General features: G+C 41.7%; 1 protein-coding gene across 3 annotated transcripts in view; it reads left to right on the forward strand.

The window, feature by feature from the left end:
- PLCXD1 (phosphatidylinositol specific phospholipase C X domain containing 1) overlaps nt 1-14,547 on the forward strand; it is a 138,850-nt gene that overhangs the window by 123,232 nt on the left and 1,071 nt on the right. For 2 of the 3 annotated variants that reach the window (XM_069204304.1, XM_069204303.1), the window contains one exon: nt 5,499-5,679. In XM_069204304.1, coding sequence (XP_069060405.1) covers nt 5,499-5,679 — 181 coding nt within the window. Of the gene's footprint in view, nt 1-5,498; nt 5,680-13,205; nt 13,292-14,547 lie in introns of all 3 variants that reach the window. The other variant, XM_069204305.1, reaches the window with a different exon arrangement.

Here is a 14,547-nt window from a genome sequence, read left to right on the forward strand (position 1 = left end):
ATCCGTTATCCGTACAGCAGCATCCATCTACTCAGTTTTGTGGTGCAAACTGCTTTGGCTGCACACAGTTTTACGCAGGTTCCTCCTGTCCCACCAGAGCGGAATGACCGACAACTGGACGCTTCCGGTAGGTGGATTTTCACTTCATCTAGTTCTGCCTTGCGTTCAACCAATACGTCCTGTCTCCTTGCTCGCTTCTCCCACGTTTTGTGGGACTCAGTGGACCGGATTGTGCTTTCTCTGCCTGACGAAGCTAGACAATCTCTAACGCCTTTTGTACGGGATGGTCAGTAGGCTGCCAAGCTTGGTGTTAAATCTGGTATGGATACCACAGAATTCTGGCTTCTTTGATAGCGCTGCAACGATGGGCATTGTTATGATCTTCCAATTTCTCAGAAGCTGTGCAAGCATCTTTACTAGATATGCCTTTTTATGGCACCTCCCTTTTGGGCGCACGTGCTGACTTTGCCTTATGCCGCTTTAGAGATGCTCATGGTGGGACTCACTTTTAAGTACTCTTCACTTTCCAGAGTCTTCTTCTGGTTTGGTCCCTTGTTCAGGGGCAGTTGCATTTTTTCTCCTGTTGCACTTTTTTCCTATGGCCATTCCAGTGGTGTGGTACTTGCTTATAATGTGACTCCCAGTGTGGTGTTTCTGCTCTTTGTGGGTGCTCTTCTTGTTATCATGTTCTAGCACTCAGGGTGGTGCTCCTGCGTTGCAGGTGTTCTGTTTATTACACCCCTCTATGGTGGACAGGTTTCATTATTATTTTCTGACCCGGTCGAGTCTTATACCTCTATAAAGGGGGTTTTCTGTTGTACTCTGCTGATGGGCGGTTCACCTAAGAGATTGTGCTCTCTAAGGTTCTGCTTTGTGTCAGAGCTGTTTCCAGTGCCTGCTCTTGGGAGCAATTGGGGTAGTCTTTTGGACATTCTTTTATGATTATTTGTTCCCTATTGGGAACTTGCTCAGTGCTTCTTCTGGGAGTAGTATAAAAACCCTTGTATCACTCAACGTTTTACTGCTGTTTTTTATCAGTGTCCTTTTCCATTGCTGTAATGAGACTTGTTTTTCTGCCTCTTTTTCATGGTCTGCTTTCGTTGAGAATGTTGGTACCTCTTTGTTTCCACCTACCCCTCTCCTGGATATTATATGCTACAAGTGGGGAGCATAATCTGTTGCCCTTATGAGACACTACTTTTTCACCTTTGAATTATTTGGATTTATTCTCTTGTCTGGCATTGTACCACCTTCATCTTCTAAATCTTCCTGGACATTTTCATTCTCCTTCTGACCTTTTGAGTTCAGTCATGGAGGTGGTCCCCTTTTCAATATATATCATATGTGCATGTACTTCATTTTGGTACAGAGCTATTGCTCAGTGGAAATACCTAGTGCCTCATGACTACTCAATGGCCAGGACAAAGGTTGTCTCCTGCCAATGGAACAGTACTTGCTATTCTTTCCAAACTGTTAATATGCCTAATTTTTGTTTCCCCTGCCCTGCTCTTGTAGCTCTGGGGCATCATCCAATTTTGTATGCGTTCCTGTTTTTATATTCCTGACTCATTAGGGGGTTTCTTTCCCTTCCTGGGATTCTTCCCCCTTCTGTGTGCCTTTGGTCCTCTTTTTGACCGCTATATTCAGGCATTTTTTATGTAGGATTCCAATCCTAGCAGTTGCTTCATCCTTTCTATGTCAGCTGCAAGACGGGGACATCATATTTCTTCCTTATGTCTGCTATTTCCTCCTACCTACCTCCTAATGTTTTTGTGGCCATTCCCATTTGACCTTGCAAACTTCTGCAGGGCCGGTGTTCTGACCCCTTTCTGAGGGTCCAGGTCTAATATACCTTATATTTCACAATGTTTCATTATTGGATCCATGTATGGATCTCTTTCTTATACACTGGCTGTCCCTTAAGGATTCTGACACTTTTCCTTCAGTTCTTTCTTCCGCAATTGTTTTTCTATCTGCTGGATTGTCATTGCTGTTGCCTTACCCTTCTGTGGTTGACCTCTACTCACATGGCATTTGGATGCCTTTTGTTGGTCTTTTTCATGTACCATGGGGTTTCTGTTTATTTCTATCAGCGATTGATGACTTTTAGTCCTCTAGCCAGGATTTTCCTGTTTGGCTGGCTTTTCTTTCTTAGGGGTGTACTTTCTCTTTCCCATCTTTGCTTTTACTAATGTGCTGTTGTGCAACTCTTTTCTTTCTATGTTCTCTCTGTATGTGTGTGTGTGTATGTATATATATATATATATATATATATATATATATATAATGATATACGATCAAATTATCCTGGTAACACCCAGCTTCTTCCACCTCTCGGGGTCGGTGCAGGTCACAGCCACCGGCAGCTGTTACTTTGGGCCAGATGTATCAAAGGTTTTTACCCATTCTGTCTATGGGCAAAAGTGTTTGTACATATGGCCCTCTATAACAAAAGAAAATGCCACTCCTCAAGGCCATTAAGACCACCACACTCCAAAGTTTTAGATGCAAAATAAAGTCTAATGGCAACACGTTTCGATCAACAGATCTTCCTCATAGCCTATATTTTCCATAGTGCTCCAACCCAATTTAAAGAGACAAAAAAGCACCTACAAATAAACATGGTAAAAATACTATATGATCCTAGATCTGGTCACATGGAGCGCCATGAGAAATTTGAAAACAGATGTGTTCACACGTAATCATTCTTTTGTGATAATGTGTTTTAAAAATTCATGATTTGGTTTTGTCTAAGAAAATTACTGTAGCCACTTGGCCGAGATTCGAAATTTAAAAGATGTTATAGGAACAGATCTTTTGGTTCCTTTTATTAAGCTTTTTTTCTTGGACTTATAAAAATTGGAAATGGGAAGAAATTTGATGAAATAATGAATCAGTGTGTTGATATTATCATGGAATTAATCTCATATGAATAATTGTGATTCAACACTGTTTATTTTATTTATTTTTGTAAACAGTTACTTCTTGTCAGACATGACATAATTGATTCATTTTTAGTCATGTGTTATTGCTAATATTTTTTCTTTTTTCTCTTTTGCCTTATATTAAGGTGGAATTTTTATATGTCAGAATTATGATGTATATATTTTGCTGGGATAATTGTCATCTTTCTTTCTTTATTCTTTAATGGACAATATATGACCCGATCTAGGAACATATAGTATTTTTTACCATGTTTATTTGTGGGTGTTTTATGTCTCTTTAAATTGGGTTGGAGCACTATGGGAAATATAGGCTATGAGGAAGATCTGTTGATCAAAACGCTTCGCCATTAGACTTTATTTTGCATCTAAAACTTTGGAGTGCGGTCTTCTTAATGCCAGGGAGGAGTGGAATTTTCTTTGTACATTCTGTATTTTGGGTTACTCTTCCTTTCTGCGTTAAGCTTCCTGCTTCTTGCAGGTTTTGTCTATGCATCCTAGTGGGAGCAGCATATTTGCATTGCTTCCCTTTAGTCATATCCTCTAGGGTTACCCCTTGAAAATTGTACCATTCCTATTGTCTCAGTGACCGTTGGGGTGCTTTTGCACCTTACTCCTTCAGCCTCTGTTTTTTGAGCGCTTCATGTTATTTCCCTGTTGTTGTTCTCTACTAACAGATTCATTTTTATTGCCATACGCCCTGCCCCCCCAGTGTTGTTGTTTGGGTCTTGCTTTAATCAGATAAATCCTGCCTTTTTTTTCTAAACCGGTGTAGAGTACTTTTGTGGTGTTTTCACTGTGTTATCGTGTGTGTGTGTGTGTGTGTGTGTGTACAAATACTTTGCTCATTGCCTCTGAGGTAAGCCAGACTGCTGGTGCCCAGCTACCAAGGGGGTGAGCAGGGGTTATTTTAGCTGTGTGACTTCTTTACCCTGACTAGAGTGCAGGTTCCTAATTGGACAGGGTGTAAACCACTGTCAAAGGCATAAATAACTGTCACAACTAGCCTTCACCGTCTAGCCGCGACCACTTTACTTAGCAGTTTGGTATCAATGTTCATAACTGATACAAGTTTGTAGGCTCTAGAATTCTGGAGGTCTTTGCTATATTTAGGTATCATTATCACATACAATAAGGCTTCCCTTATTGTGAGTCTTATTGTGGGTGGCAGAACCCCCAACTTCTTTGTTCTTCAAACACAGCCAACAGTTTGTTTACTAGTAGGTCAGCATATATTGCATAAAACTCTAACGGGAGATCTTTACATAAGGGGTTTTCTCCTTTCTCATACATTTTTTGCCTCCCTTTATGTCCTTGCACTCTGTAGGCTCTTCAAAGTTTTCTTTCTGTTCTGAGACTGCTTTATCATATTTCCTGCATGAAATACATCTTAAATCTGCTTCCTGTCCTGGACAAAGTTGGGTATGTAATACACAAGTTTTTAATAGATAGGGTTTTACCGGATTAATTCTTTCTTGTGAAGGAAGACAGATCAACAGCTTCTCAGTCTTTTTCCCTTCTTGGCTTGGGTGTTGCCCATAGTCTCATCTCTTGCATAGCTCCAGGACCCACTGCAGCAGGACATGTGGGCTTGAACAGGGCCTTCAGAGGTCCATAGCGAACAGTGAGCTGGAGTCAATGGGAGGCATCTTTCTGTCTTAAAAAACGAAGCCACTGCAGATAATTAATACACTGATGTTTTGCCAGTCAGTGTTACTATCAGTTTTTTTTGGTTCACGTAACTTACAATTCTGCTTCAGGATTTCCAGTTTTTAGCCACAGAAGCTTTTAGGGCTCACATTTAGGCCTCCATGTTGCTTGGCAAAACCCACAGGATGTAATGGAGTCATTCTGTGACAGCGATAATGTTTACATGACCATTATTAAACATCACAGTGCAGGACAATTACCCATATTATGTTCCATCAGCAGATATCTGCAACACACAAAATGTCTTGATTACATCACAACTTTTATCTTAGAAACAAATTGCTCACTACAAGATAGACATTTAGACACTAAAGTGCTCTTTCACAGAAACAAATTATGACCTGTCTAAGGAACATATTTCCTCCAATGAGAATTCATACACAGTTAAGATAATATCAATGCATATCCGTTTTGATATTTCGAATTATACCTTATGCTTTTGTTAATACCATCTTATCCATTTGAATGCGCTGCTTATTGAGAGAGCTGGTGAGAGAGATTTAGTAATTTGCACTCATGTATGTACCAATCACTCAACCGAAACCAAATTGATAGATAAGCCATCACATTAGAAGGTAGTCTGTAGAGTAAATGTTGAATATTGGCAAATGTGTGTATTGAAATTTCCCTTTTAGATACAAAGTGACCTAGTTATCCTTACATGAAGGTTCTCTTTATTCACTTTTATTCAGTTCTATTTAAATACACAATAGTCATATGTAAGATTATCTGTTTCCAAAATGTGTACCTTGCTGTATTCAAAATATTCAGACTTTAAATTAAATGAGTGATTTTAAAAATCAAACTGAAGGTTCAGCACATATGAATATTCATGTTTTATTTCAGGAAAATCCCACTTTGCAGAACATGTGGCAGAAAGGTTACCAGGTTATCATCTCCTATGAAGATTGCATTGCAGAGAAGCATAAGGAGCTGTGGCCTCCAATTCCCTACTGGTGGGGTAACACAACTCGTACAGAGACTCTCATTCGCTATTTGGAGAAAAAGAAGCATAGTGGTCGCCCAGGTACAACACAACTTCAGCCGTAGGATCCTGTGCATAGCATTTGCTCCTTTATGCAATACAGTTAGTGTGGCCTGCACATGCATATTATTTCTCTCCTGCATGAAAAGTAGCGATCTCACACACAGTTTGTCCTTCTCAAGGTTCCACTGAGAAATACACATGGAACAATCATCCGATAGGTCTGATAAGCCCACCTTGTAGATAGGAGGACATTTATCTTGGCTCTGTTGTGGATGATAATATGCAGTGTTCCAGACTGCAGTCTTATCTTGTCTCAGAATAGAAGGACGGGAATCTATTCTTCAGATTCCAGTTTTACTTAAAATGATTACCCAAAAGTATCATAAGTATGTCCAAACCAAATGCATTGCAACAGGTTTAAAATCCTCTTGGTTGTTTACATGCAGGATTTATCATGTGAAGAAGGCATTCCTCAGGATTTCTTAGCTGCATTTACTGGTGTACTATCCATACATGTTGGGCTGAGTAGCTACATAACTGGTATTGTTCTGGCTGGAAAGGTGACGCTGCCTGTCTTTTCTGGGCTCGGTGTAAGTCACCAATTTCTTGGGTTCTGGTCTCCGGGTTCCCTGTGGCCACTCTCAGACAATCCGTTTTTCAACCTTTCTAATATTCCATGTCATATAGCGTACGCATAAGGGCCTCCACCACTGTCCCAAGCTCCTCTAGTTACTATGGGGCAACATATTCTCCATGCCACTGTTATGTCTTTATAAATCTGATGTTCTTTCCCTGACCACGGAGATGTCATCCCTCATAATATTAAGATTATTAGAACATTTTATCTCCAAATGTCTTATTCCTATCTAAAATTGCTGTCCTGAGTTAGACCACTGCATCAAGACTCACTACTGTTGGCAGTGGTGCAATATTTTTCAGCCCTGTGTTAGACATTACTACTATTTCTTGGCAACTAGTTCATTGTTTAACTGGTGAGCAATATACTTGTCCCTCTTACAGATATATGTGCATTCGGCAGAGGAAAAAATACTCATCTGGTTGAATTTATTACCATCATAGTGTTATCCAGCTTTTCCCAGTCACACAGATCAAAGACCCCCATCAAGAACACACAATTTATGGGTGCACTTGTAACAAGATGGTTACACAGATTGAAAACTAAGTGCCTAGATAAGAAGAAGAAGAGGCTTTATTCACAACAACTCAGCCACCAGGAGCAACTTAGAGTAGTTCAAAAGTCAACATTCTTTTTAGGTTTTGCCTGCACGCATGCTTCTGAAATCTTTTGTTAGTTAAAAAAAAAAAAAAACATTAAAAGGGGCTTGGAACCTGCCCCTTACTTAACTGAACTTACCATTGGCTTCCTCCAACGTTGCTCTGGTTTAACTGCTTCGGATTGACCAGCAAGTTGACTTCACATCACTTCCTGTTGTCTTCTTTGCTGATCTTGCAGTCGAGTTGCCTGTGGACCAAGTACTCCTTCTGGTCCCTTCCTATTGGACACTGGCCAGTGTCCTTCTTCTGGCTGCAATGCTGACGGTTCTTCTTGAATGCTGTCTTCTTTCTTCGCTGCCATGTTCTCTGCCTTCTTTCTTCGTTGCTGCCTTCTTTTTTCTTCCAGCATGCAGTCATCCTACTTCGCTAACGTCTTCTTTCTTCGATTCCTTCTTCGGTCTTCTTTCTTCATTGCTGTCTTCTTTTTTTATTTCAGCATGCAGTTTTCTTACTTTGCTGATGTCTTCTTTCCTTAATGCCTCCTTCCCTGTCTTCATTCTTTATTGCCATCCGTCTTCTTTTTTCTTTCTGCATACCGTCTTCTTTACCACATGCCGTCTTCTCGCACCTTCTCTCTTCTCCCGTCTTCTGTCTTTTCCTGTCTTCTTCTGCCTCCTGGTTTCTTCTGCCTTCTTTCTTCTTACACACATACCAATACATTTCACGTTTGTCCTTTGTTCCCTATGTAACTGGCTTACAAATATTAGAAAAATGTTATTATAATGTTTGTTTTTAATTTAATAAAACAAACATTATTATAACATTTGTCGAATATTTGTAAGCTAGTTCCCTTCATCAGTATTGTTTCAATTGCATTTCCCTTTGGCGTATTGATTTACATCCCTATCGTTCTTGTCTGCGGCCCAGCAGGGCCTCGCCCTTCAGGTCCCTCCTTCAGACTCCATCACATTCTTCTGAGAATGCCTGGCTGGTGATGGAACGGATACCCTTCTGTTACTGCCTACTTTGCCATGCAAAGTGTTCCCGGACCGACCAACACTTGGTCTGCAAGTTGTGTTTGACACTAGAACACATTGCAGTGGATTTCAATGCCTGTAGATCCTTCCGCTCAAAGAAAACCCTTCAGGGCTGTCGTGTGCGTCACTCAAAATGTTGTGGAGGAACATCAAGGGCAATCAAGACATCTTTGGTCATGAACACGCTGAAAAAGAGGAAGGCCACCCTCAGCTGTTTGCTGCGGAATAAGAGGCAGTTTCCATTGAGGGCCTGTCTGGCTCCGATTTAAAGGCCGATGTGGAAATGAAGGACATTACACCAACTCAACAACTTGAGTATGGTACCCCATAACTTTCTACATTGTGTTGATCCTTCAAAAAGATGCTCGGCCCCTGTGGATCCACACACACAGGCCCTTGGTCCTCCAGTGCCTTCTGGTCATGAACGTCACTGAGCAAAAGGTTTGGATGCCCTGCCCTCAAGCTTGGCGCTGGAAACACCAATCAAAGCCGAAACCTCTGCATCAAGCACTTCAGTCCCAGAATGTCAATCGGCACCTACCTGACCCTCGGTGCCGAACTTACCATTGCCGTTGACATCTACCCCCTCGACACCAACAAGAGCTTCGGTGCTCAATGCAAAACCTGGGTGAGAACCGAAACTCTTGAAGCCGAGTTTCAAGCCTGAGTCTCACAGAAAGAGGAGCCTATTCTCCATAGACTCTAAAAACAAGTGGATGCTTTAAAAAAAAAAAAAAAAAAGTAAATCAACATCCAGTCTCACACCAGATGTATCCTCTCCAAAGCTTTGGCTCTGGCGCCTCCCCCATCTAAAAGGAGGATAACTTTCCAGCTTTCCAGGAGGCTTTGGACATACCAGTTTCACCAAAACAGAAAAAAGTGGACAAGGCCACCAGCCCCTTGCCTCTTCCACCATCCACATCTCCACCATCAGCTTCACCTTCGCTGCCACAGTTTATAGATGACCCACTGGACATTTCACCTCAAGCGTCACCACACTCTGATACTGGTGGGTATGATGGGGCACACAACACTATGGACATCACCAAAGGATGACCCTTGGGATTCCTATGATGCTGACCCTCCAGGGGACACAGATCCGGATTTATATTCTGCTCGTCCGTCTCCTCCTGATGACGCACCATTTTATCAGGCGGTTATAGCTAAAGCTGCTGCGTTTCACAATGTGGAACTACACAAACAGCTATTAGAAGAGGACTTCCTCTTTGACACCCTCTCTACCACTCACAGGAACAAACCCTATTTTCCTTTCTTAAAGGGCATGCTCCGACACACAGTGGACATATTTAAAGATCCTATTGGGGCTAGATTCATAATGGCCAGAGTAGAGAGAAAATATAAGCCCTCCCCCCAACTGATCCCATCTACATCAGGGGCCAGTTACCACCCGACTCCCTCGTCATTACCACAGCTTACAAATGTGCCAACTTGCAAGCAAGTGGAGATACCCTGCCTCCTGATATGGAGAGCAAGTGTATTGCTGCTGCGGGGAAAAGAGATTTGGCATAAGCCGCCAGTCGCTGATGCATCGCCAGCTCACAGGGCCTTCTGGCGTGTTACGATCGCGCCCACTGGTATGAAATGGAGGATCTCCTCCAATATCTCCTGGATAAACATAAAAAACATGGACACAAACTTGTGGCAGAGGGCAAGCTTATATCGAACACATCAATACATTGCGCATTAGGCACTGCTTATACTACAGTTAAAGGTATCTATACCAGCATTTCACTCAGGCGCCATGCATGGCTACAGATCTCTGTTTTTACAACAGAATGTACTTAATATACCCTTTGACAAAGAACATCCTTGTGGTCCCCAAGTAGATGCCACACTGGGGAAAAATAAAAAAAGATATGGAAATGGCAAAGGCAATGGGGGCCTTCTCACACTTACTCTCCAGGGTTCCTTTTGCCGCCCCGGCTAACATGGAGGCTCAAAGGGAACTCCTACCAATGTCATCAGGGCCAACATCTCTCCTCAAGGGGCTATTAAAGAGGCTCCTACAGAGGCAACACTACCAACGGTAGAGTTAAAGGTGCCTCCCCAGGTGGAGCAATACCTGTCACTAAACAGTGACTTTCCTCTGCTGCACCTCAACCATATGATACCTGTCTGAGGTGGGTTACAGGAATTCTTACCCACAGGGCAAGCAGTTACATCAGACCAGTGGGTGTTAGCCATTATCCAACATGGCTATTGTCTGGAACTCACTACCACACCTCCCAACATTCTACCTCACACTCAAAGGCTATCACTGGAACATCAGACATTGTTCAAACAAGAAGTCCAAGCATCTTGTTTTCAAAAGAGCCATAGAACCAATCTCCCTACAACACCAGGGCTCAATGGTATACTCTCTATACTTTCTAATACCGAAAGAGGACGGATCTTTTTGGCCAGTCGTAGATCTCAGGCCCCTAAACGAGTACATCCTGTCAGAGTACATCCAGTCATGGTCACCTTGCAAGATGTGATTCCCTCTTCTCCAGCAGGGTTACTTTATGGCTACATACCAATGCACCCAACACATCACAAATATATTCGGTTATTGGTGGGTGGCAAACATTATCAGTTGAAAATCCTCCCTTTCGGAGTGGCTACTGCACCCTGGGTATTCACAAAGTGCCTAGTGATGGTAGCATCCCATTTATGTAGACAAAAAGTCCACATATTTCCATATATGGATGATTGGCTTACCAAAGCCAACACTCCTCAACAGGGTCAACAACACACTCAGGTTACAATAGATCTGCTCTACTGCTTGGGGTTCACCATCATCGTTACAAAGTCTCACCTGCAGCCTCTACTTGTTTAACCATATCTAGGGGCTATTCTGAACAAGCCCAGAATTTTCAAACACTGTTATCTCAGTTTCAGACATATTGTCAACTCAAAGTGAAGTCGGTCATGCTTCTCTTTGGGATGATGGTTTCCTGCATTGCCATAGTACCCCATACCTGACTACACATGAGACTGTTACAGGAATGTTTATTTTAACAGCGGGCTGAGTCACAGGGTCACTTAAAGTATCTAGTGTTGATAGAACGCCAAACTCATCACTCTCTGCAGTGGTGGAATACCAGCAACCTGTTAAAAGGGTGGCCTTTTCTCAACCTTGTTTCACACATCACTGTCTCAATGGATGCTTCACTCAAGGGATGCGATGCACACTTGCAGGATCTCACAGTACAAGATCTCTGCGACGCTAAACACCTGGGCCTCCACATCAACTACATAGAGCTTAAAGCTGCTCACCTATCGTTGAAAGCATTCTTACCTCACCTGATTCACAAGGTTGTCTGGACAGACAATATGACAGCCATGTACTATCTACAAAAGGGAGACTGGGAGGAGATGGTCTCCAGAATTATCCCATGTATCTCAGACTATTTGGAGATGGGCTCTACATCACAACATTCACCTGTTAGCGGATTACCTTCTGGGAACAGGCAACAATTTTGTAGACCTCTCAGCAGGATGCAGCAACAAGTCCACAAATTGAAACTTCACCCTCAAGTCCTTCTCAAATACTTCCACAGATGGGGGGGAGGGTTCCCCTCAAATAATCCTGTTTGCAACCAATGCCAAATGGCCAAACTTTTATCCAGGTTCCCACACCCACTATCCAAGGGCAAAGCACTATGGATGAGTTGGTCAGGGATATTTGCCTGTGCTCTTTCCCCTCTCCTTCTATTTCTGGTTTGGAAGCTCAGGCAAACATCTCTCACACTAATACTAGTGGCTCCCACTTGAGCCCATCAGCTCTGAGTCACAACATTACTGGACCTCTCTGTAGTTCTCCATGAGAATCTCCCAAACAGGTCGGACCTTCCCACTCAGAACTGTGGAGAAATCAGACACCCAGCTCCTTACTCTACACTCCATTCTCACACACTTGCAGGAAAACAATCTAACAATTAAGTTGATGCCCAAGCGCATTATCACCAAGAGGAGCTCAACTTTTTTGAAGAAAAACAACTTGCACACATCCAGACCCAACACTAGATGGCAGGAGTATGCAAAACATGTAAATCTATAGCACTACAAGCCATAAACAGATGCTTACAAGGTATAGTAACATATTCCTTCATGAAGGTCTCATTAACAGACTTACGATCAGTGCACACTTTAAACACAGTAACCCACAAAATATTACAGATTTTCTTCAGTGCCCCAAAAATTGCCTGGGCCTCTTTCTCAATCATTAAATTATTCAATTCAGAGCCATGCAAACATTTAAATACAGATGCAACCAAACACTCTTTACCCAGTTTTTTTGCATCAAAAGTGCTCCTCAGCCTTTTGAGCTTGCATCCATAACAATCAACATTTCCGCACCCAGCACCTATGTTTGTAAACTAGGTCTATTTGTAAGTCCAGTCTTCAACTTTTCAAACTTTCCTTGGCAAATTGAATTTCACTAAAATTCAGTTTTTTCTCTAAGTAATGTTCTCAAACAAACAGACTTATCAGCAAAATTAATTATAAACTTGCCATAATACTCGACCATGCCTTTGAAAATTATACTAATTTGTCTTTGGAAGATAGCTTTATTAGCTTCACAATGTGATCAACAAAGTCTTTTTTTGTGCAATCCTTTTTTCCAGGAATAGTTAACTTCATCTGCTCCAAACTTACATTTTTCTTTCATAAGAGTCAGACCTGCCTCCATAAGTGTCCCAACAACCTTGCACACTCTTGCATCATTTTTATCTATTGCACTCTGAAATGTCAACAAAGCATCCTGATAAAACTGTCCCTGCTTACTCCCTTCAGTACTTTTGTTGTGATCTGTTGAAACACTAAAGCGGCCAATTGCCCAGTGGCCAAAAGATCAAATGGTATTCTTCCAAATGTGTACCCCCGCAGGGGTGTAATTGCTGCAAGTTCCTGAGAACAAGAGTCTACTTCAGCCTAATAATATGTCACTGTTAGGCCAAGCGTGATGAAATATTTCACCCCAAACGATCTCATCAATATTTGGAGGTGGAAATCTATTCACCATGACCTCACAGTTGGGAGATCTTAGATCAACAAATGGGTAAATATCGCCACAGGCTTTCTAGCCACAACAATGGGAGCCAAACATTCAGTGACTTTCACAGGTACAGTTGCACCCATGTCCATCAGCCTCTGCAATTCTTCATTAGCCTTGTCTTGTTTTCTGAATGGGGTGTGCCTAATTTTAGTTGCAGCAGTTACATATCTTTTTTAAACTTATGTGATGCTTATAACCCTTGAAACAAACTAGTTTGCAAATAATTGCAGATATTCTGACAAAAACTGATACCTGGCACTCCACAAGGCTCTGTTGACAGAAATCTGAGAATTTGTTGGACGTCTCGCTCTGCAAGGTATATCAACAAGCATGGTTGTTAAATAATGCATGTTGTTTCATATTGCCTACGTAAGTGAGTGAACCATGCTATCCCACAGATACTGACAGTTGGGCTGGAGTAAATTCCTATCTTTTTATTCTTTTTTATTTCATTTACAAGCAATACAGTCACCAGGAACAAATATATCCCCAGACCAAATGCAGGTGTAGGGAATGCTTGCCTATAGCCTAAAAAGATTTTGCATGATTATTACAAGCTCAAAACAAGTTTGCCATATTTCAAAGGCCAGATGTAGATTTTAATGTGGAATGTACTATAGTAAAATGCATGCATGGATTCCAAGTATTAAGCCTTGTTGGCTGGTCCCTTCGTTGCACTGTCATTTCAAGAGCAGCTGATTTCTTTCCTTGCCTTCTTGATTATTGCCTTACCTAATACATCAATGTTCTCAGCATGCTATAAACTTCACAAATAGTCTCCCATCTTGACAAAGAACAACTGGAACTCGATGGCCATGTCCTCTTTAATTTCATCATTTTAACTTTGTTATTTTGTGGGAAAGATCCCAAAAAAAGGAGTATGGATTTAGCTTCAAAATGAAACTATTCAACATAACTTGTTATACGCTTACTGTTCTGTTTTCTGCCTTGGATGCTGTGACTGATGCCTGGTGTACTACAGGCAAAGGAGACTGCTGCCTCCAAATACTTCTCCTGGTGGCCTTTGCCAGAGTAGCCACCAAGTATTCCTCAACATCATTGCAACACATATTGGCCTGTCTCACATGGTGATAAAGTTATTTGCCTCTTTCCTTGAAAACAAAAATATTTGCGAATTCTTTAAAAAAACTACCCTTGCTTGAGTGAAATTCTAGGTTCCCCATGCCCAATTATTGCCCCCATTATAAAACTTTACATGGAGGCCCTAGTGATATCTATTGCCACTCAAGACCTTTCCCTCCATCAGTATACATACCGAATTACAAAACCTGAAATATTAACATTCACTCCATCCATTCTAGTATGTTTCCTATCTGCATAATACCCAGCCTCAAAAAACATACTCTTTAGTGGTGGCAAATTGGAGCATCAAGTCACAATCTAGCTAAATGTAATTCCTCTATATAACTTGCCCACCACCCACCCCAACCTTTCTAAGTATGTCTGGTTCCTCAGCTTCTGCATTGGCCACTTCATATTTGTCCAAGGGCGTGTCAGTAGGAAGGCCTAAACAGACTAGTTGGGTAACTGTCTCTGATCTGAAGTACTTGT

The sequence above is a fragment of the Pleurodeles waltl genome, chromosome 8 (assembly GCF_031143425.1).
Source record: "Pleurodeles waltl isolate 20211129_DDA chromosome 8, aPleWal1.hap1.20221129, whole genome shotgun sequence".
Classification (NCBI taxonomy): Eukaryota; Metazoa; Chordata; class Amphibia; order Caudata; family Salamandridae; genus Pleurodeles; species Pleurodeles waltl.